Source organism: Sceloporus occidentalis, unplaced genomic scaffold, assembly GCF_023333645.1.
Source record: "Sceloporus occidentalis isolate IW3139 unplaced genomic scaffold, rSceOcc1.0.p SCAF_5, whole genome shotgun sequence".
Classification (NCBI taxonomy): domain Eukaryota; kingdom Metazoa; phylum Chordata; class Lepidosauria; order Squamata; family Phrynosomatidae; genus Sceloporus; species Sceloporus occidentalis.
Genome location: NW_028316985.1, coordinates 174,909,084 through 174,933,593, shown reverse-complemented (window position 1 = coordinate 174,933,593; position 24,510 = coordinate 174,909,084). Strand labels below are relative to the sequence as shown.

Here is a 24,510-nt window from a genome sequence, read left to right as displayed (position 1 = left end):
TTCAGGAAAAAAAGTCATTTGTATACAATGGGTAATCTATCCTGGCAAAATAGATTTATAAGAGGAGCCTAAACTATCTCATGCACACCTGCAAGATTCCCCTATTTAGGCTCCAAAGTACAATAGTTCCTCTAGTATACAAAAAGGAGCTTCCTTCTTTTAAAAATATTGTTGGATATTTATATGGATATGAGGTCTTTTTTGGTATTATAAGATAAGCCACCACACTGAAACTGTCTAACACACATACGGGAACACCCGCCCCTCACACACAGAATTAGTTTTACTTACATGGCATATATACCGCTTGAAAGCTTCCAACGTAGTTTGGTCCGAGTTCATAAACTGTGCTAACACTTGATGGAGGCAAGACGTCTTCTAAGAAATGAGTTGGTCCCAAACGCCAAATGAGTGATGAGAGCTGGCGCTGGGCAGGCGGTGTGCCTATATAGGCATAAACTGTGCTCACTACTGGTGGGTTAGCACAACTTGAACCACCAGGACTACTGTGAATATAGTGAAGCTGCAAATAAATACCAATGATGTCCTCAGTGAGAGGGTTTGATCAGAAAGATAGAAGATTTAGTATACACAGTCAGTTCACCTCACCATTAATGAAGGATTATCACACACATTTTACACAGTAAGAAGTTATACTGCCTGCCTTTACAGTTATACTACATTGGGTGATAGCAACACTTATGAATGGTTCTCCCAACGTATTATTCAATTTATTAAGTCTTATCAAATAGACAGAAAACACATAAAGTAGATTTAAAATATGTGTGTTTTATATTCCTGTACAAGAAAAAAAGGATTTTTTTTCTTTACTGCAGATATGGCCACAAACTATTGAGGGAATTAATTTATGAATCACTACCTGCATTACTGAAATATGAATAAAGATTTGGCAGGAAACTTGTTTGCATTTTTAGGCATATCTCCAGGTATGAAATACTATTTATAAATGCATTTATAATACTGTATAAGAAAAAACAAATAAATATAGAGAGCAAAGAAACTCAAACTTAAAAGAATGAATTTTCATTTGGCAACCAACATCAATCATTTAAGCCAGAAATCTTTTGCACATTTACCTACAATTAAGTGCCACTGAACAGAGGACTATTTTTTTATAAATGTGCACAGGAGTGCACTGCAGTACTAAATCTGCCTCTAAAAGGTAAAGGTTTTCCCTTTGACCAGATTATCTAGTCATGTCCGACTGTAGGGGGCGGTAATCATCTCCGTTACTAAGCCGAAGAGCCAGTGTTGTCAAAGATGACTTTGTTTAGGATGACTAAACATTGAGGCACACAGAATGCTGTTACCCTCCCATCAAAGTGGTACTGATTTATCTACGTGAACTTTTACATGCTTTTGAATTGATAGCTTGGTAGAAGCTGGGACTAGTGACGGAAGCTCACTCCGTCACAACGGTGCCTGGGTCTCAAATTGCCAATCTGATGACCTTGCAGTTGTCAGAGTCAGTGACTTAACCGCTAAGCCACAGTGTCCCTTAATGATTAGTAATTTCCCTTAATAATTACTGATAATGATTTAATATATTCAATTCTTAGTAAAATCGTTGCAGTAAAGACGAAACTTGTCACTGTCATTGTTGAATCTCCAACAATGCAGAAGGTTCAGTCCTCCTTCACAGTACAGTTTCTCATCTTTATATCTCCTGATCTTTAAAGTTCAATTAGGGCAGCCACTGGAGCATCCACCAATGGGCTAAGTTTTCCCTAACACTTCTGAGATAAATCTGTCACTCTTGAGTATTCCTTTCAGACATTATAAGCTCAAGAAATATATCTGGCAAAGGAATCTCTTTGGTTACTTTTCTCAACACAAGGGCAGCCCGGTTAAACACTTCTGCAGTCAATTTTCTAGTTTGCTTCACTTCTGCATCAGTTGTATTAGAATTTTAAACCTAAGAGCTTAAACACCTTTACTAAAAGTATGCCACTGAAAAGCTATCAAAATATTTTCCATTTGTTCCTCCCCATCTGACCACTCAAATTCTCAATCACACAAATTTGGACATGTTTACTATATGGCTGTACGTCTTCTCGTCCCCCTCCTCTGACAAAGACTGAATTGAACCATAAGAAGATCCCAGCAGGACAATGATTTACATATTTTCTTTGCCATGAAGTATCACTTAATTTCGTTTTTTTTGTTTTCTTCAATCACGTTCCTATTCTAATCAACTGCAGAGTATTAGCATAATTTACTGGTTGCTTATTATTAGAATCAATTATTAAAATTCATTTCCTGAATAACAGAATCAACTACGTTTAGTTAAATACAGTGTGTTCCCCTCCATGAATCTGTGCGTATTTCATTGCATTTGTTTGGAAGTCATTTGCTACCAAACTCATTTGGTACCATTTAACTCATTTGTAGACTGCAGTGAATGTTATCTGTAAGAATAAATCAGATTATCTCGAAGTCCTTAACTTTCTTTTTCATCTGATTTAACACCAATGAAATGACTGTGGGTTTAACAAGGGAAAGTGCTGCTTGAGGTGAAACATGTAGTGTTGCATGCAAAAAAAATCTGTGAAGGCATTGACACAGTTGTGAATAGATTTCTTAGAAAACTTTCAATCCTAAGAGAATTTTCAGAGACACAACTGTCTGCTTCCAATCGTTTTGGTGCTGCAGGTGCTTTCAACTACTTTCTAAGCCACCTTTTGGGAATGGTACACAGCCATAGACGCTCTTGTCTTCTTCCACCTCCCTATCTGGTAGCTTCCAACCAGTAACAGATTTTCTTAACCTCTGAAAATGGTGAGTGCTGCAAACAAATCTGCTAGCAGCTGTTAAGACTACCTGTTGTTATCTTTTTGCTTGAGTCCTTCTTTATTATCACGTTACTTAAACTTCTTCCTTTCCAACCCTTCTCTGTAGATTTCTTCAGCCTACTTCCCTTCTCCTGCTTTCTCTTTAAACCTGTACTTTCAACTGCCTTCTCTGTCTCTCAGCATCAACTGGAAATGCCCTGATTTTCTTTTTCAGGTACAGAAATACTATAGTAAACACTTCAGTCTCATTTTCACTGGATGATTGATATATTTTTCTCAGTTCTGCAGACCTACTGCCTGGCAATGGTACAAGCAGCATTACAGGGTGCCTTTTAATAGGCTACTTTAAAAAAAATCCATGGGCTACTCTAACTTGAAATGGGTGGAAGAGAAAAACTCCTGTTTCATCTCATTTTCCATGCCCAAGAATGAGAAGAAAAAGCAAACAGCAAGCAAGGGTTGTTTTTTTAATGGCGAGGACAGACTCAGAAAGGGATATTAAAAAACATTACAGAAGGAAATAGAGCTGCTTACAAGAATTATTATTATATTAATTTATACCTTGCCTTTTCCCCAATAATAAAACTCAATGCATTTAACAAATTATGAAAACCATTAGAAATTAAAAACCATACAAAAACATTAATTAAAAAATATAAACATAGGTTCAAAACACACTGCAGAAATAATCCAGTTTGAGACTGCTTTAACTGTCCTGGCTCAGTGCTAGGGAATCCTGGGAATTACAGTTTATTGTGTCACCAGAATTCTCTGACAGAGAAGGCTAAATGACTCAAAAAAACACAGTTTCCAAAATTCCCTAGCACCAAACCAGGGCAGTTAAAGCAGATTCAAACTGGATTATTTCTGCAGTGTTTTTTGGACCGTAAATCTAAAAGTGCTATAGTGGAAACAGGGAAGCAAAAAAAATTAGTTCTGAACTGGGTGAAGGCAGGGAAGGAAAACTGACAGGAGGAGTAGTGGGAAAAAATGAATAAATAGGAAGATTCTATAAGATCACGGGATGCCTGCCTTTGGACTGGGCAGTATAAGGGTTAATCCACATCCATGTGGATTGTTCCTCTGCATTGTCCAGATAACAGCTGTGCAACCTAAACTTTACAAATCATTGCTCAAGTCTGTAAATATTGGGAGAAATGAAATTTCAAAAACCTCGTATTCTGCTTGAATACATTTCTATAACCAAAATATCCCTTTTGCTTGATTTATAACTTTTTCTTTGATGGGTAGTATTAAAGAGTTACATATGCAAAAAGGAACCTCTCAAATAAATGTGAAAACACAAAAGTGATCAAAAATACCAGAGGCCAAAATACTATTACCTGAAAAATCTAGCTACCAAACTTCTGTAAATCAGCTTTTATGGAAAATGGCTAAGGTTTATTTAAACCATATAGTTAAGCCATTATTAAATGATTAAGCATTTATGATAGCTGAAAATCTGTTAAGACTGCACCATCCACCAAACCTAAACTTTTACATAACATTTAAATGATGGAGAGTTCATATATTATTGAATAATGATTTATTTTACATAACAGATTTAAACAACATAGATTGTTGTTATATTGCGCTATCATGATGCATTTTTCCTTGTTTCTCAATTTTCTTAATCCTTGTCCAGGCAGATGGGTCATTTTAGAATCACATTTTGTTACAGATTTCAGAAAGAACAAGATCTACAATGTAGGCAATCTTATAATATTGTCACACAAAGAGGTGTAAGTAACATCCTTATGTTTCAGCTATCTATCTTGTATGACTTTTTGAATGTTTGATTATTGTGGAATAGCCTTTTTCTGCCACAACAACATTCCTGGGGAGCTTTTTATACTCTGAAGGACACTGGAAATCTCATTTAGGCCATGAAAACCCCATATTAAGTTATTCAAGTTTTTATTCATATGGATGATGATAAATAACTTCATGTCTCAGACACAGAACTGGATTTATGGTTCTGGATGGTTCGCTGCCCTTATAATTGATAGAGACAGTATATTCTCTCTGCTAATAGGGTCATTCTGTATGCTGTACAAGGCTAGTCAACTGGAAGAGATCCCCTGGGGGGAAAAGATATCCCAAGTTTGCAAGAAGATAGAAAACTGCTTCTGTGAAACCGCATGTTCCCCTGGATAGAAAATTCTGGCAGTAACAGCAATAAACCTAGTTTGACTCCATATCGAAATTTAATGGAGGGACTTAAAATATAAGTGCCAGTTGCAATGTGAGTTCATAACAGGCTGACTTTTATCTGGTTCCATTTATTCTAAGTATCAAATTACAGGTATATGCAGCATTTGTAGGATCAAGTACAATGGAGCAATTCTATCATTTCACCCATTTGCATTTTTAATTTCCACCCTAGATCTCTGGTCTATGTTTTAGACAGTTGATTTTCCATTTCTTACTAGTAGTGTTCACTACTTTTCTAATCACTCACTTTTTAGGGACTTTAAAATAGCAATGATTTAAAAAATTACTTAATACATGCCTTCAAGTATACCTTGGCTGAGACAGTATGGATAGAAGTACAGTTTCTCATTTCAATGCAGGGGTTAGACCATGGACAGTAAATATGTGGCCTTCAAGATGTTGTTTGACTGCAATTCTGACTATCCTTCCCCATTTACTTTGTTGACTACATTTGATAGGAATTGCAGTTCAACAAAATTGGAAGGTCTGTTCACCATGGCTTAGCAGTTTCAAGTAATAAAGGAACCTCTGAATTTTTGGATGCTTTCTTAAACAACAGTTGCTTTCCATGATAAACCACTTCTGAAATAAAAGATGAAGTTTCCAAATCATCATCTTTCTCCAGTGTCTATGGTGCCTAGGATGAATGGATGATACATTTCAACAACATCTAGAGAGCAATATTTTTTTCCAATTCCTCAATGGGAGAGCATGGCGATTACTTTAGTTATTGTTAGCTAATATGACAGTACAACCTCACTTCATAAAAATGGGAACCCTGAACTTGGAATCACCAAGGTTATAATTTTAAGTCAGTTACCAGCAACTTTGTATATTCCCACCATAAATACAAAATTATGCTTACAAACATTTGTAATATTACTTCGGAGAGAGTTCATAGTACTTAGCGGGGGTTGGAAAGCCATGAAACTCTACTTACTTTTACAGTATTAATCAGTTGCCCATCAATGTAGAGTGCAGCAGTGCTGTTTTTTAGCATGCCTTTGCTCATCACCAGAACCATATGATGCCACTGGCCTTCTACTATATGATCACCACAACGAAAACGAGCACAGCAAGGGAGGATCTCATAGCAGGAAGATTCTTCACCGAAGTCATCAACTGAAGGCAAAAAAACCCCAAAAAGATTTTAACAAATCTTTTGTTGCCAACAAATAATTCAGTGATATATTCCAGGGACAAAACGGTCTGTGTTCTGCATCACCTGTGATTTTAATCCAGAGTAGGCAGAAATGCAGCACAATAATATAGTCAGACTGCAAACTGATAAAGTCACAAATAAAGAGATGGAGTTGAAAAATTATAAATCCCACTACATTCCTATCCAATACATCATACTGGAATGACCAGATTGATTTTTTAATCAATACCAATAACAAGGTTAAGATTTAATAATGTACATTTAGACCATTAAATCACTGACACACACATACAAAAAAATAACCTAAAAGATATGTCAATTTTTATTAACTCAGGTTTCAATCAGAATGAAAACATAATCTTTAAGCACTCTTAAAAAGAAACTGGACAAAACTAGATCAGCTTGATTTCAAAGTAATGTTACTACTTCAACAAGTCCTGATTAGGTGCAGCAGAAAGAAGCAGTAAGATCAAGCATTCTTTCCTAATTCCCCTCCTATGTGCATTTTCAGCATAGTTTGTCTGATTTGTTATAACCACCATGTCCCTGTGTTGTCTAAACTGGAAAACTATAATGTTAGGACTCTTTACAAATAGGATTGCAAATTTGCATGCAGCCGTAGATTATAGAAAGCATCTAAATTACAGCTCAAATTCATCAATTTCTCACTGAAACAAATCATAGTTCACTGGAGCAAGAACATTAAATTTGAACCAACCATGACAATTACACTTACAAAGAATGCTGAACAATATAAATAATATAGGAGGCTTCTTTACCATAGTTCTGAAGAAGCTCTTCTTTAGTTGAAACAATTAGTGACCGGTCTTTTACAGAGAGAACAATAGCTAGGCATATATAATGCTGTTCAGAGCTGTTTGCTCGTCTTACAACAGTAAGTAGCCTAACTGGATGGTAACTTGGAGCTGTACTAAAGTGTTCGACGCAAAACCAACTTGAATAACTCAGACCAGATGGTGGTGGGAAAAGCCTCTCTCCTATGAGAAAAGAATATATATTTAGATTGACATAACAGGAGATAACACAAAAATGAGATCAAACATTCTTTCTGAAGCTTGCTCACAATCTGAATTCAGCTTTTCTAGATTCAGTTGTTCATATAAGTATAACGAATTGTTGCTGGAGAAATCAATAATGCTTGCAAGTTGTAACATGTATATTTAATAACAAAATCTATTTCAATGTTAGTAGACACATTTTTATAGAACAGTAGTGTACATTCCTAGTATGTGGAAGAGGATTAGATTATCTAGAGACATTAAAAGTAAATCTTTCCTTTCAAAAAGGAGGAAAAGCATCACAGTCACCTGATACAAATATAGTCTAGGACCTACCAGTTCCAATTCCACTGACTACAGTGCCATCAGTAAGACCTGTTGTAACTACATTGTTGGTAGGTGCGTTGTGAGGTGCCAAACTTGGTAAGAATAAACAGCTGTTAAAGAGAGTTCAACAATAAAGAGTAAGGAATATGACAGAGTAAATGAGCCTAGTTTTGTGTGATTACTTTTCAGATCAGGCAAGACACAAATGTCATAATAAGAAAATAAGTCAAAGATCCACCATATTTCTCCTCAACCTGTGTATCACTTTGGTGTGTTTTGCTGTCACATATGGCACTCAGGATGTTGAGACTATTCTGCATAGCTGTCGTGTATATTCCACCTATTTAATCAAATAACACAGCCCTATCTATCCAGGGGCAAGCTAAAAGTTCAATCCACATACATACTAATGAGTCTTGGATTTCAAAAACTAAGTTTTGAACTCCCCACAATTTGTTTTAAATGATGGTTAATAGCTGATTATTGTGGTAACCATTGTTACCACTGCCTCCATAATAGCTGGGGAGGTGGAGGTTGAGGAAAATTCATGCAAAAAAGTAGTATGGAAGAGGGAATGCAACCCCACAGCATACACTTGCTTCCTTAAAGATTGAGCTAGCAATACTTCTTAGGAGTATGACTCTTTTCCTTCTGATTCCTGAATAATAATCAATTTTAAGGCGATGATTCCTCATATAAGTATTTCAGTAAGAGAACTACAGATTATCATAATGTCATATTATGCTATCAAATTCTGCAAATTAAACCTCTTTACAGATCAGAACATTACAAAACCTAAGCAACTTGGATAAGGCACTTAAGGAAGCTAAGCTATATATCCAGTCAAATGAAATGTGCTGAAGTTGTTCTGTGATCACTGATCTGCCTTCCTAAAGCTGATACTTTAAAAAAACACCTGTAAGTCAGATTCAACTTTCTTTAACCAAATCTTACTAGACTTGCAATATTATAATGCTTTGCCAGAATATTCAAAAGGGATTTGGAAAAAATATATCTCAGTGCTGCTTCTTTTACTAGAAAAACTGTTTTAAGCAGAAGTGAAATAAGAAGGTGAGTAGCCACAACTCCATTATGTAGAAGCTACCTGTTAATGAATTTCTCCCATCTTCCCTCTCCACCTCTTTCCCTGGTGTTTCCTATTTTATTTAGATTTTAAACGCCAGGAACTATTTGCAGACTGATCCAGGAGCCTTTAGGGCTAACGGATGGGATACAAATGCTTTAAACACATTAATTGAGAACACATACAAATCAGATAGCACATATTTGTCCTTATAGGATAATTTTAGACTCTACATTCATTATCTGAAGAACATACTTTGATCTGAAGGAAAAGCGGTATACAAATAAAATATATTATTATTATTTTATTATTATTATACATTCTATCAATGGCAATCTTCCATAGCACAACCCATGGTTTTGTAACCCACTCTGTGTCCTAATTTTTTGGGGGGGAAGCAGTATATAAATAAATAAATAAATATCACAACAACTTACAGTTCAAATAGTTTCAAAATCGGAATGTTGTTTTTAAACAAGGAGGAAAAAAAGATGCAAAGCTTTGCAAAATCTTACCCAAAACCTTCAAGAGATGTGTCAAATTCAATAAATGCTGGAGTGACAGATGATCCATGAAGTCTAATATCATGTGGGGTTGTCATGGATACTAAACATTTCACCCTTGTCAGGGGCACTGTACTTCCTTCTGCTGGTTTTAAAAGGCTCTTACTTATCCTATAGTGGTTATCTTCATGCAAGCTGAACACACAGTCAGTACCCAGGCCTTCCGTTGATGTAACCATACTATCTATAACAGAAGTGAAGAATTGGAACTTTTTTTAAATATATATATATCACTCAGTTTACTCTTGGTCATAAATGCAACAAATGCAGAAGGACAAACTTGTTTTCTCTCTCTCTCAGTGCTCACTCACATGACATTTTACACAATAAAGGCTACCAACAAAAGACTGGCTGGCTGAGAATAAAGCTGAATGCACACTGAAAATGTGAATCAGTTATTAGAACAAAAACAGAAGCTTCCTTTATACGACTGCAAGGTTACAAAAGCAGACTAGTGAACCACAATGCAAACATTAAATCAATCATATTCCAATATTGTCAACAGATTAAGAGCACACTTGAATTCGGATATATCATGGTAACTGAATTATTAACTGGCTTTGAAAAGGAATATTTGCTTCCATTTTTCTCTCTCTTCCAACAGAGTACGTCTTAATAGTTATGATAGCAGTAAAACAAATGGAAATTTTCTAGAATACAAATGTACAGTAGGCTCTTCCTTTCCGTGGGCTTGCCATCCGTGGACTGGAGCATCTGTAGATGGCCCCAAGTTTTTCTCAATGGTGGCACACATGCACATGCCATGCCAACACAATCACACATTGAGGAGAACAGGACTTGAGATCCCATGGAATTTTCCATCTGTGACAGAACCCCCACAAATAGAAAGGGCCAACTGTATTTTCAAACTAAGTAATATACAATTTAATACTTATGGCTACAATTGATCAATATTAAATTATTTCTTCTCTGCCTGTTAAAAGGACACAAAAAACTTCTTTATTTGGCATTAAAATTAACATTAAACACATAGAAGGAGCTTTTAAATTTCATTGATATAATCAAGGAGTGGTAAAAAGTGTGATTGAGGATACATTCAATTTTTAAAGTTTATTTTGGGGAAAAAGAAATTAATTAAAATTAAATATACACAGAGCATTTTGTTTTCACCCAGAACACTGGCTCATTTCCTGTCTAAATACACACATCTTCTGAGCCTAAACCTGATACGCCAGCTGCGCCCTTTTCTGGAAGTAAGGGATCTCGAGACAGTTGTGCACGCGCTGGTAACCTCACGCCTTGACTTCTGTAATGCACTCTACATGGGGCTACCCCTGTGCTTGACTCGGAAATTACAGCTGGTTCAAAACATGGAAGCCAGGCTTGTCTCAGGAACATCTAGGAGGGACCACATTACTCCGGTTTTGAGGTCCCTCCACTGGCTGCCTATCAGCTTCTGGGCCCAGTACAAGGTGTTGGTTATCACCTTTAAAGCCCTAAATGGCTTGGGTCCAAGCTATCTCAGGGACCGCCTCCTCCCGTACAATCCTCCCCGCGCTCTCCGGTCCTCTGGGAGGAACTTACTGCAGCCTTTAAAATCTAGGCTTGCGGCGACCTCCCAGAGGGCATTCTCTGCTGTCGCCCCCAAACTCTGGAACGACCTGCCAAATGAGATCCGTCAGATAACATCATTAGACAGCTTTAAAAAAGCGGTCAAGACGGATCTCTTCCGGCAGGCCTTTCCAGACTAACCATCCCGGCTCAGGGTCCCTGATTCCCTCATTCCTCCCGTGGCCCCATCTTAGTGATGGTCGAGGATCAACAGAGGGATATCAGGGTTTTTAGTTTAATTGCTGTTTTTATGCTTGATATTGTGTTTTAATATGTTATACTGTTTAATATTGTCTTAAGGGGGGGAGGGATAAAGTGTTTTTAATTGTTGTATATTATATTTTACTATTGTCAACCGCCCGGATTGGTTTGCCACAGGGCGGTATATAAATAATAATAATAATAATAATAATTATTATTATTATTATTATTATTATTATTATTATTATTATGACCAGGACAGGCTAAAAATGTACCAGAATTTTCCATGTGCTGATTCACTTCAAAGATAAGTAACTGTTTTTCCTATAACAGGCCGAAGATGGAGCAAAAATTTCCCACTTCCTAGGGGCTCTGTGGGTTGTTTGGAATTGTTTTTTTTTTTTTAAAGAAATCTGAAAGTGGAGGGTACAGCCCTCCAAGGAAGAGGAGGTTTAAAATGGAAGAAATATGGTGTCCAATGTCCTAATCCCAGCTACTCACCTAAGCTTAAGCAATTGCAGCATTAGGCTTTTTAAAAAGGGCACACATACTTCAACAAAATCTCACTTGTTCTTTTTCTAACACATTGTTAAAGAACTACATATCACTCTCAAAGTTTTTGTTGATTTATTACTCTGTCTGAAACTCAAACAGAAGTTTTAAAAACACATTTCTCAAATGTTTGTACACTTACTTCTCATCTCTGGCTCGTAACTGAGTGAACTTGGCTTATGTACACGGTATCGTTTTAACAGTTTTTTGTCCCAGGCTCCACAATTTAATGGATTTCCCAAACGTAAAAATTCCCTAGTGAAAAGTGGGAAAGTGAAAGAGGCAACAAGTCATTTTTATTCTCTTTTATTTGATTAGTATAAGAGTGGCCCTGAATCATGTGTATACAGTGCACCCATGTCATACGCGGGCATGCCATAGACAGCTTTAACCTTATGCAGAAAGTTAAGCCGCGGGAGATATGATGTGTGTGCCATGGGCACATGCGGGAGCACTCCCCCATTAAAACAAATGGGGTTTGAGTGTATGCGTTTTCCCCCATATATGGGGGGGGGTGTTCCGGAACAGATCCCCGCGTATGGGAAGGGCCCACTGTATATTTAAAATATTCTGAAATGAACAAAAATAGCTGGTGTTTAGTTTTGTGAATTCCCAAGACAATAGTTTTCTCCTTCATTTTCAACTGTAAATTGTTTTTCCTCACAGACACAGTAAAGTCTGAATAAATTATGCAAAAGAAAACTAATGGAGCTCTAAACTACAAAGCAGAAAGAAAACAACAGGACTGTTTTCTTGTATATCCATACATTATCTAATTGAAAGACAGCATGGTATAGTGATTTGAATTTTGGACTAAGACTCTGGGTGGTCAGGGTTCAAATAACCACTTAGCCATGGAAATCTACTGAATGATCATGGGCAAGTGACTCTCTTGCTAAGCCTCAAAGAAACACAATGTCAAATTCCCTTTGAACAGATCTTGCCAAGAAAATCCTGTAACAGGTTCACCTCATCCTGGAACAGGTTCACCTTGTTATAAATCAAAAACAACTTGAAGGCGCACAATATCCTATACATGTTTGCTCAGAAATAGGTGCCACTGAATTCAATGAGCCTTGCTCTCATGGAAGTGGGCAGAGATGCAGCATACATTTATTAATTTTAAATCCTCTCTCTCTCTTGGAGTAGGAACCAGGGTAGCTGTAAACAACACTGACATGTTTGAGACTTTTAAAACTTCTAATTATCTTATTTCTGAAGCAAATAGCTAAAGAATGCAGACATAAAGGGTTCTAAAATAAAAAATGGATTCCTACAAATGTGGAATCCTTGGAATGAGAGTGAAGGAATACGGGGAAATCTTGTTTGGTGGCTGTATGGGGATGTGTGCATTCCCAATACCCATTCATCCAAATACAGGAACAATAGCCATCCCCCCTTCTTAGATAAGCACTGGAAGGTGTCTGCAAACATTACCCTAGCTGTACAATACCTATTTGTGCTATGAGACAATGTGTGGAAAACTGGTATGCAATTAACCACATCTAACTGGAGCTAAAGATGCATATAGAATACTAGTTCTACACCAGTTGCATGTTCACAGGAATATATTCATACTATTAAAATCAAATTTTGAGTTCACAGCAGTTTTTTCCCTAGGAAGCTTCTCCCTCAAGCTGCTGGCACATGGAATAAGCCCATATGCTGTGAATTGTTCCTTCAGTCATCCAGAGAATGAAGAGTAAACCTTGAAACCTGAAAGCTGCTTTAATATATTGTGTTTCTCCACAGATCACCAGTTTAATCTGTGTACTTAAGCAGAACAAGCACTTTTTAACAGAGGTTAGAATCTGCTCACCAATTAACATATTAAATCATTAGTTCACTAGATTTTTCTAGCTATTTCCACCCAAATCACTTGTTTCCACAATCAACATACAATTTAAAAATATGCTTTAGTAAGCTGAGTCATGAGAATTCTTTAGGGTAGGTGCTTCTCCCTCTTGTCAGATACAGTAAATCTTATGCTCTGGGACAGCCTTTTCCAACCTGATCGTTGCACGATGCTTTGATTCCCACCATTCCAAGGCAACAATCATATTAATGATTTTCTAGTGTATGTGAGGGTAAATTCTAGATTGAAGTAATGCAGCTTTAAAAGGACAAAAAGAGCCCTTCTGAAGAAGCCAAAAACAACGTGTGTCAACCATGACATCCACCACGTCATTCTCAGTCTGGCTCACACTAACATGAGCTATAAGTTACTGTATATATTCAACTATAAGTCAACCTCATGTATACGAGGCAAGGTTTTGGGGCCAAAATTACAGATTTTTATATGACCCGTAGATAAGTCGAGGGTAAAACTTAGCAGCATGTAAAGAAGGATATAAAGGATGAAGCAAAGGGGAACAATGCTAAAGATCTTTTAAAAGTTTGACAGGTGTAACTGTGCTCACCCTAAAGGCTGAACTGATGAGACAGTAGAGGGAGTTGATGCTTCTTTTAGGTGCTCCAAGATTAAGCTCTCACCTTTTACCAGGACATGGTTACTTTTATGACAAGAGTTAAAGTACAGTACTTACAATGACCCATGGATAAGTCGATCCAGATTTTTTGAGTCAATTTTTGACTAAAATTTCTAGACTTATACATGAATATATAAAGTAATTGATAATAACTTAACTAACTGACCTATTTTAAGCATTAGATTTATGGTAGTTAATTATTCCCTCAATTTCTAATGTTTAACACTGTTGCATTAATTTTCAAACTTAATGCTCCAAGCTCTGCTTTGTAATGTGGACTTTATTCACTTGAAGGGGGGGGGGAGTATAATATATAAAACAGTATAAACCAGTCTTGAGAGCTGACATATTTAAAGACATTTTCTATGGTATGAACTGTCCCATTCCCTCAGTAACATAAGCAGAAAATGTGTGAAATTCTGGCTCAAAAGTCTTAATACCAAAAACATGCATTCTTTCCTCCGTCTAGGAAATCCCAATACTCTAAGCTCCATGCCAACAGAGTACAATATATTAATGCTTACCGACATGTGAATGGTAAGGATCTGAATTAAACCAGCCCTTCACACTTACCTAAGCACCATTGGTTCCAATGCTTGAGAAGCCAGCCTTTCAAACATCCTTTGGAGTGGGGGATGTAAAGAGTGGTCTTCATCAGCAAGAGCAGCACTACATCTCTGCAGAAGTCGTGCATGGAGTCCAGCTTCACACATGACTTGCTGATTTCTTTCTGAATGCACTAGAGATTGCAAGATGTTGGCTACTGCAAGCTGAAGATCAAGGGCATGCTACAAAATCATACACACACATAAATAAAAGACAAAAAGAACTGTAATAAAATACTTGGCCAAGATTTAATCTATATTGTTAAATCAAAAATCCCATTGGACAATCACAACCTCTTCTGAATACCCATCAAAGCCTTTCAAATGATATTCTGTCTGATTATTCAGAATTTAATCCAGAATATTTATGACAATATATATTTTGTGATATTGCAATCCTGACAGCATACACAGAATACTGTGCTGTATTTATACTGCCTATATTTAAACAAAGTAACAATCATGTGCTAATAAGCATATGAACTGCTAACTGTTCTAATTTTAAACTGTTTAAACTGATTTTACTGTAAACTGTCCAGAGATTGAACTTGACATGGGATGGGATATAAATAATTTAAATTTTAAAAAAAGTACTAGAAATCATAGTAATAATCACATTTTAGAAATGGCAAGTTTGTGCTACTTCAGATGCTGCCTCTTCCAATATGGCTATAAGTGAATTATCAAGTCCTAGGCACCAATGTTCTAAAAAGCAGACTCCAATTCTGAAGTACACTTACTTTTTGTATTACAGTTATTGGCATTCAATGAGCTACTTTGGGAATGTGTAATGTCCAGTATATTTGCTGGGTTTTTTTTCTTTGTTTTGTTTTATGTAAAAGAAACATTCACAAAATATCCCAATCTATTTTGGAAATCCCACTTCTCCCATTTGAAAAATGGTCTGACACAGGGTACTACCATTTTATAAAACTGACCCCAAATCCCAAGGTTTTATTTTTTTTTAACACAAGCAAAAAAGTTTTCTCAAAGTCTTCTAGTTTGGTAACAATAGTGTTTACAGACTAAGAAGACCCCAATCCCAGGGAGACATAATGGGCATTTAGGGATCAGAATATGCCCATGTCAAATCTTTTATTTTGGACTGTAGGACTGTATTTTGGATAAAAAATTTCCATGCTCTAGAATGTAATTCAGGGCTTCCTAGTAGAAATTGTTATTAACATTAAATAACTCAAGATAAGGTTAATTTAAATACAATGTTTAAAGCTCTCTTTATTAGTTTTTCTTTTAATTTAATCCCACACTTAAAGGGAGTCACAGTTGAAAGGGTTCTCACTTCAGGTTGTATAGTAGACCCAACAGAGACTAAGAGGTCCAACATGGAAAGCATGGCTCCAGGATGGATGATGACAGCATCAGAATTTGGCAGAGGTACATTTCCTTTGTGCACCTTCAAATCAGCAGAATTCTTGGAAGGGAATACTGGCGGAGTTGAAGCAGAATGATATGCATGCCTAAAGATGAGAAATGAGAATAAGATTCTCTCACACAAATTAAGCTTTACTTCAAATACAATATTTGGATTAAACTTCATCCACGTGGATAATATAACTTGTATTAAATGATTTCTAGTCTATTTACTGATCACATGAGAATTCCAAAGTATTTCAGGGGATAAAAATGCCCCATGTGCACAGGAGTGTTTGTAGGTATAGAGTGAACAATATTCTACAATGCTTGAACACTCAAGAGCCAGAAAACACACGTCCACATAAGATGGAACATTTGTTTTGAATAACCAACAGACCTTCTTTTCTGCCAATTACATATATGCGCACTCAAACAAAGATGTGTCCTAAAAATGCTACCGCTGTTACTTGTAACTGAAAACGATCACCACCAGCTTTCTTGTTGTGAACCAAAATTAGGAAACAGACATATACCCTGAAAGAAACAGTTGTTATCATTTGTGTGTAGGAACACTAGCATGAATGGTATGACAGGGCCACCCAATGAAGGAACACCTTTTGGCTGCCATCCTATGGATAAACAAGAGCATGTCACTTTGATGCAGCAATGGTTCTTGGCAAGAATATTTCCCACATATGGTGCCCATCTTCTGGGTTTCTAAATAAGGTAGCACAAAATAAAGCTTAAGTTTACTGAACAGGGCCCATGTATATGGCTCTTTCATTAGCAGATCTTCTACCAGCTCTAAGATGGTAAAAAAACTATTCCGCTGTTCCCACACTGTAACCAAGATGGGCTTCCAATGGTGAATCAGTTGGCTTGCCCAGATAAGTGTCTCCCTCCAGAGGATACAGTATCTTAAAGACAAAAGTTGTCCCTTGACATGAATGTCTAGTCATAACCGACGGGGTGGTGGTGTTCATCTCCGTTACTACCAAAGAGCCAGTATTGTCTGAGGACTATTCTGGTAGTCATGTAGACAGCATGACTGCACCTAATGCTGTTACCTTCCCACCAAAGTGGTACCTATTTATCTATTTGCATTTCCATGTTTTCGAATTGCTAGGTTGGCAGAAGCTGGGACTAGTGACAGGAGCTCACACCATCATGCAGCATTTGGGCCTCGCACTGCCAACCTTCTGATCTTCTGATTGTCAGAATTGGCATCTTAACCTCTAAACCATCACTTCCCACAGTGTCTTAGTACTCTAGTATAACCTCACATTTATATTTTCCTAGTGTACCTGGCAGTCATTGTCAGAATGGATGTTAAGTTTTTACTTCAACCAGCTGTTCAATGGTTAGAGCCATCCTGAGATCTACCACTTTCAATGCCAGTCAACAAATACAGCCCATATGCTTGTATTTTTTAAAAAATTAATGTCTATCTGATATTTATAAATCTTTATGTAACACCAGATAATTGAAAATGGTCTTCATCACAGTTTATGTCATTATTAGTGTAATACGTAACCAACGGTTGGCAAAGAAAGCCATATTGTGAAGGGCAGGAGTGCACAAAGTATGGACAATTTTATACACTAGGGCTACTCAAACCAGTGGTTTCTGGACCAGTACTGGTCCCTGAGCAATTGGTTGCTGGTTCCAGAAAAGAAAGAAGTAGTTACAGCCAATGGGGAGGGGGGAATATGGTGCTGGCATGTAGCACGCTGGAAAAAATGGCCAGTCCCATAAATCATATAGCCTGAGAAGAACTGCTATATGCTATCTGCAGTTGCCTTGAAACTGATTTCCATTCTAATAACAAAAAATCCACAAGATCCAGTGAAAATGTAATATTACAATGTGCAATAATTATATTATATCAGATCATGATTATGATTACCATATATACTCAACTATAAGTATACCTGATGTATAAGTCAAGGGCAGGTTTTGGGGCCATAATTATGGATTTTGATATGACTCAGGGATAAGTCAAGAGTAAAACTTTGGGGTATGTAACAAAAGATGTAAAGGATGAAGCAAAAGAAAACAGTGCCAAAAAACTTACAAAATTCCATCATGCATAACTGTTTGTGCTCATACTAAAGGCTTCATGGATAAGAGAATATAAAGGGGATGTGAGTGATTCCAGAACAGATGATACTCCTACCTTTCACCAAGGAATGGTTCCTTTTTTATAAGAATTAAAGTACAGTACAGTAATTACACTGAACCGTGGATAAGTCAACTCAGGTTTTTGGAGTCAATTTTTTTGACTAAAATTTCTAGACTTATACATGAGTATATACAGTACCTTTTTTCAAAGAGACAGCAGTGTTAGTCTGTCTCAACATATAATGAAAAAGAAAAGAACCGTTGACACTTATGGTAGCATTAGCTAAAACTGGTTCATTTTAGCATGAACTTTCCATTCATAGTTCTTTGGATCCAAGCCACAGAAAACTTACAACAGATCTCACAGACAGGCACCTTGACTTTCCCTTGAAAATACAAGGAGATATAATACTACCTTACTGTTTAACATCAAGCTTTAGTGTTGCCACTCTTGGCTCTTCTTGAACACTCTGGCCTAAATCTGATTGTTAGTCCCAATTGTAATAGATCTGTCTTCAATAGAATCTATGAAACCTGCATAAGTGTTGACTTTCCAGGTTGTACATGGGACTAACAAATAGTTTAAGCTCTAATTTTAATATTCAGTTTCAACAAACTGGAGCCAGGCTTACATTTAACAGTAAAGCAGATCCACTGATATTAACAATGAAGCCAGACTTAGCTTAATTTTTGAGCAGACCACCTGAAATCAATGAGACTCAGTCATGCTAAGGCTAATTAGCTTCCTTTGCCAAATAAACATGTATTAGGTTACATTTATATGCTAATCCTAATTAACTGCTTATATAAAAACACGTGAGGATGCAGCAGAGAAAACAACAAAGTACAATGGCAAGCAGATGACAGGTTCTTTGATTACTCTCAAATAGCAAACACAATACAGAGAAAGTCAGAAGAATTTAGAAGCCAATGGTGTTTTGTACTGACTGACTAAATTTGTTCTTAAATAATTTAACTTAAGAAAGTAACCAAAGAGCCCCAATAAGGGACATTCTTCCAATAAATCAGAATAATAACAGAATGTCAAGACCTAAAATCATGGAAGAAAAGCTCCACAGAAATGGGAAGGGACAGGGTACTTACATAATGCAAGTTTTAAATTATACAAAATATTAAAATTAACAATCTTTGTTTATAAAGCTCCTATGCAGTGTTGTAAATTGTGTGTTAGTGGGATTTTAAAGAGATGTGTGTCCCATATTTCTTGTTTTGTTGTGGTTGCTTTTGGGACAACATGTAGGACAGCTTATGATAAAACATAAAGTTCATTTCCAATGCTATTCAGTATGTTTCCTGGAATTTTTTTTTAAACAAACAAACAAACAAACCTAGCACTTTAGAGACAAATTCTAGTCCAACAGATAACATTCCTAAAAATCAGCATTCAAAAACTAGAGTTGACCAGTTGCAATCCATTCTTCCACCACAAGGCTCTTATTTATGCTGATTTTATATTTATATAAAATAAATAAAACTTTTATTTGTATCCTGCTTTTTGTTACCACAAAAAATACAACAATATATTCAATTCCCCCCTTAAAAAAAGGATTAAACAATTCTATCCATTAAAATTACAGACAATAAAATCTAAAAACAATGGTACAATGATAGAATAACAAATCTGAACAAATGTGTAGACCACATCTTGTTGGATTTTTAATTACCAGCATCTTTCACCATTGTATGTGCTAGTTAGTACTTCTAACAACATCTGGATGGGCGCATGATTCCCACTTCTGGTATAAACCTTGCTTCAGAGACCTCTTAATATCAATTTATTAAAATACCAAACTTTTGCCATAAGAACAAGACATGTGGTGTTCAAAACAACGAGCCCTACAACACCCAGCATTCAGAAACATATATCCTGTCTTCCTTTATTTTGTACCAGCACTCAATATCATATGGCAGAACATATTTACAACATATTTATTTGTCTAATGTTTTTTTTCCAAAAATGGGGTGAAACTAAATATAAATTTGTTAGCCTGCCAGTAAGCCAGCTGTTAAAGAATGTGGAAAGACAGTAATAGACTTCATTCTGAGACAGAACAAAATACAGTCAAGACACTGAAGTGCAACTCCTCTTAAAGAGCATCAGTACCTTTTCCTGGGCAAAGCTGGTGTGCCCCAAGGAGAGGGGAGAGAAGATTCATTGGTCAGGCAAGGAGGGATCTGTTCAGCACGACTACAGACAAAACAGACATAGAACAAACAGATAGAGAGGTTAGAAGAAAAAACAAGGCTGGAAGCTTTGTTAGTTTTAGAAATACAGTTTGCAGAATTAGCCAGAAGAAAAGACATCAAAGAGCACACATAAAGTAAAAACGAAGACATACAAAGCAGCAGTAGTGTTTGGTGGTTTTGCTTCTAAAGGATGGCTCTTGTATGTGTGAAACAGCATGTTAATTTGAGCTGTAAGCAATTTTGCAAACAGTTCTAAATAATTCTTCATAGCTTGACATCTTGAAATGAACCTTGTTTTATATGTACGCAAATTTGTGATTGATAAAAGATTAGATTTGAGTACAGACAATACAGGGAAGCATGATTAAATTTTCATAAAAGGACTAACATAAAATCCTCAGTAATTATGAGCTTTAGGGGCAATGAAGGGAGACAGGGATCCACCCTATTCTATTCTATTCAAATGGAAATTTGAACATTCTGTTGGTCTAAATAGGTACCACAGTAATAAATTATTTTGAACAAATAAATACATAAAATGAATTAAAATTAATCAGAAACATTTTAGCACACAGGTGAACACCAGGAAATATCTGAATTACAATTGCACTCAAGGATGAATTTTAAAATGGTTGAGGTTTGAATGAAAACTCAAAGAATATTTAGTCTTATTTAATACAAGGATTTACAAGTAAGGGATGTCTCTTGTAAAACAAGTATTAGTCTGCTGCAATAATAAAAAAAGACAACAAAATTTTGGAGCATTTTAAAGACTAACAAGTTTTAATTAATAAGCAAAAGCTCTCATGGACTCCTACCCACTTCACAAATCAATGAATAGTGTGGTGTATTATATTTAAATACATCAGATCTAATATTTGCATCTATCAAATAAACAATGCACAATCTGAGAAGTCAAAAATTATTGAATATTTAAAATAAAGATAAGAGGCTAGATCAAATTACAGCAGACCCATGGAAATAAATAGGTGTGAAGATAGTTTTGACTAACAAATCCTATTCATTTCCATGGATCTACTCCAAGGATGTATGTAATCCAAACTGAATTAACTTTTTAAAATTAAAAATTACTTCAATTCAAATTCTATTTAAATCAAACGTTAAAATAGTATTGTTTAAAAAATTGAGCATGTGTTTAATAAGGTGAGATACTGATTTGTATTACCTGATGGAATAAACAAAACAAACAAAAAAACAACAACCCACCCCTTACAGTAAAGATAGTCCCCTCCTTGGCTGCCTCTAAATTTATTCCTATCAGGCAGATGATAAGATAAATGTGTGGTTGACAAGAGGCAAGAAGGACAGGGTTCTTATGTCTTTAAGAACATTTAGAACTTTATCACTATCTTATAATTCATACCTGTCAAAAGAATCTGTAGCTACTTTGTAGAAGTAAATAAAGAGTTTGCTGCAATGCCTTAAAGTGGGTGACACAGAATCCATGGAGATGAGGTCATCTTCCAACAGTCTTTGAAATGGTTGGATATTTGAGGGACAGATGTTCAAAGGGCTTATCTTCCTAGAGTCTGAGAAGCATCCAAGTAACCTCACAGCATCAGCAAGCTTTTCATACTGGATCTCTGTTCTGAAGAAGTGTGAGTTGGCTGGTTCATAACGCATTGCTGCAGTCAAGGTGCATAGCACAGTGTGGACCAGCTCAAACACTTGGTTTTGGTTTATTTTTTCCCACCCATTCTTAGGTGGAGAGCACAAGGATCTTTCCATGGCAACAAGTAATGATGTGACATACACAAATCCACCAACTTTTCTGAAAACCGTCCTTGTGCGATGACTCTCTTTCAGTACAGACAGCAGGGCCTACAAGAATATTTAAACAAGTCAAAACAAAGAAGAAAACCATATAGACTATTTTAAACATTGCCATGCCAACAATATTAGCCATAGAGAAGTAATAGTGCCATTCTATTGTGCGTTTGTCAGAGGTTACCTGAAATACTATGTCTAATTCTGGGTATCACAGTTCAAGAAAAACATTTTGCCAAGATGTTAAAAGGTCTGGATATTAGCTTTAGGAGGAATAACTTTAGGGAGCTGGGTATCAGAAGATGCAAAGCTGGTATAACTTTTTTTGAAAAAATATGTGAAGGGATGTCATGTAGGAGATGGAGTGGGCTTGTTTTCTATTGCTCCAGAGATAATGACACAAATCGAAGTGAATTCCAGTAAGTAGGGAAACATTCCACCTAAATCTTGGGAAGAATTTCCTGACACTAAGAACTGTTTGATAGTAGAATAGACTGTCTCAGTGGTGGATTCTCCGTCTTTGAATGTCTCTAAAAAGTCATTGCATGGTCATCTCTCAAGAGTACTTTAGGCCAGATCCAGACGGGCCTAAAGTGCGCCCTTGTCATGTGCTACGGGTTGGCCAAGGACGCACCACCCATACATGCCTCACCCCTAGCACGTGACGGACGCCTAGTGTCCGCATTTCCCGGCATCATTGTGACGCTGCAATTGTGCCATCTGCGCACTGTGGTGTCACAATGGCACCGCGGAAAGAACCCGTTTTTTACGGGTTCTTTTTGCTGCACGAGGGAGCCGCGTGGTTTGTCTGCTATGGCTCCCTCACGCAGCAAAGCAAAGCGTGGATAGACCACCCTTTTTGGGTAGTCTGTATCCCGCCTTAGTTATATTTGCATGGCAATCTCTTCCAACTCTATGATTCTATGAATAGATTCTAAGCTTTCTCTGAAGCATCTTCATACAGAACACAGAACAGGACAAAGCATATGATTCCAAGTCAGTCTTCCTGTATAGATGCATTTGGGTAACAATTTACATTGATTATTTTCAAGATAAAAAACACAAATAGTAAATTTCTGACACATCCACAACTCTACTACTACTTAAAGAAACTATTAAGGATCATGTGTATAGAATACATTAATCACGCAAAAATCCCTTCATAAGTATAAAATTCCAGAACTGTTCTCACTAACAGAGTTACAATGTATGCATAGTCCCATCAGCAAAAGTCATGCTGACTCTCCTAAAAGACTTATCTTTCTGCACATGATAAAATTCTGTTTAATTTCCATTAATTTATTTTAACCTTTTGTAGTCTGTCCTGTGTCTCACATTGAGAGAAAGCCAAGATATAAATTAAATGGAATAAAAATGGAATAAAACCAGTATAAAATTTCAAGTTAACCATCCTTTAACTTCTTGGATTTCTTTTTTAAATTAGCATTTCCAGTATTCTAGTCCAAAGACAAGAATCAATGACACATTTTTGTTAGAAAATGTTTGTTAATCTCCATCAAATACACAGGGTTGAGCAATATTCCACATAGTATTTTAGAACCTATCATTACCCACAGCATTTGAAGTCTGAAAAATCTTAGTACCAAGTCTAAGAGTACTTCCACCTGTCCAGGTGGAAGAATTTATACAGTATTAAGTAGTAGATCAATCAATCAAATCTCCACTGATTTGCTCAATTCAAAGTTAGTACTTGTTCCTTCCCACATACACAGACACATTACAAGTGTTGTATTAAACCGCTGTTGCAAGCAACTTTGGGGGCTCTAATGAAAAAAAACACACCATACAATCAAATGAAGAAATAGAATCTACGTAAGAGCCAGTCAGGAAAAAAAAAGATGTATGGGAATGATAATCATAAAAAAAATTGATTCTCCTTTACAATATTTAAGGTAAAGGTTTCCCTTGACATGGCTGTCTAGTCGTAACCAACTATAGTGGGCAGCGCTCATCTCCATTACTAAGCCAAGAGAGCCAGTGTTGTCCAAAGATGACTCCGGTGGTCATGTGGCTAGAATGACTGCATAGAATATTGTTACCTTCCCACCAAAGTGGTACCTATTTATCTACTTGCATTTGCATGCTTTCAAACTGCTCGGTTGGCAGAAGCTGGGACTACTGATGGGAGCTCACTCCATCACACGGCAATTGGGCTTCAAACTGCCAACTTTCCAATCATCAGAATTGGTGTCTTAAGCACTAAGCCCCATGTCCCAATCTCACAATATTTACTTTATATCAATTTTGTTTTTACTAAAAAGTTATTTTTTTAAAAAATAATATATATAAGAGCATTTTTGTGAAATATAAATGCTATGGAACCAGAAATGATTGGAAGTCCTATTTCCAGCTGCAGACCATTTTCATTGAATGTTAGCAAAAGCACCCTACTCAGAA

The 24,510-nt window shown here is 36.4% G+C and overlaps 1 protein-coding gene across 6 annotated transcripts in view; it reads right to left on the bottom strand.

Annotated features, from left to right (window-relative positions):
- The window catches only part of WDFY3 (WD repeat and FYVE domain containing 3), a 172,131-nt gene that overhangs the window by 77,562 nt on the left and 70,059 nt on the right, over positions 1-24,510 (bottom strand). For 5 of the 6 annotated variants that reach the window (XM_089526177.1, XM_089526181.1, XM_089526180.1 and 2 more), the window contains exons 13-22: positions 21,689-22,146; positions 20,222-20,305; positions 15,902-16,079; positions 14,570-14,784; positions 11,650-11,762; positions 9,135-9,366; positions 7,545-7,645; positions 6,969-7,187; positions 5,968-6,149; positions 292-523 (exon numbers count right to left, since the gene is read on the bottom strand). In XM_089526177.1, coding sequence (XP_089382303.1) covers positions 292-523; positions 5,968-6,149; positions 6,969-7,187; positions 7,545-7,645; positions 9,135-9,366; positions 11,650-11,762; positions 14,570-14,784; positions 15,902-16,079; positions 20,222-20,305; positions 21,689-22,146 — 2,014 coding nt within the window. The remainder of the gene's footprint in view (positions 1-291; positions 524-5,967; positions 6,150-6,968; positions 7,188-7,544; positions 7,646-9,134; positions 9,367-11,649; positions 11,763-14,569; positions 14,785-15,901; positions 16,080-20,221; positions 20,306-21,688; positions 22,147-24,510) is intronic. The other variant, XM_089526183.1, reaches the window with a different exon arrangement.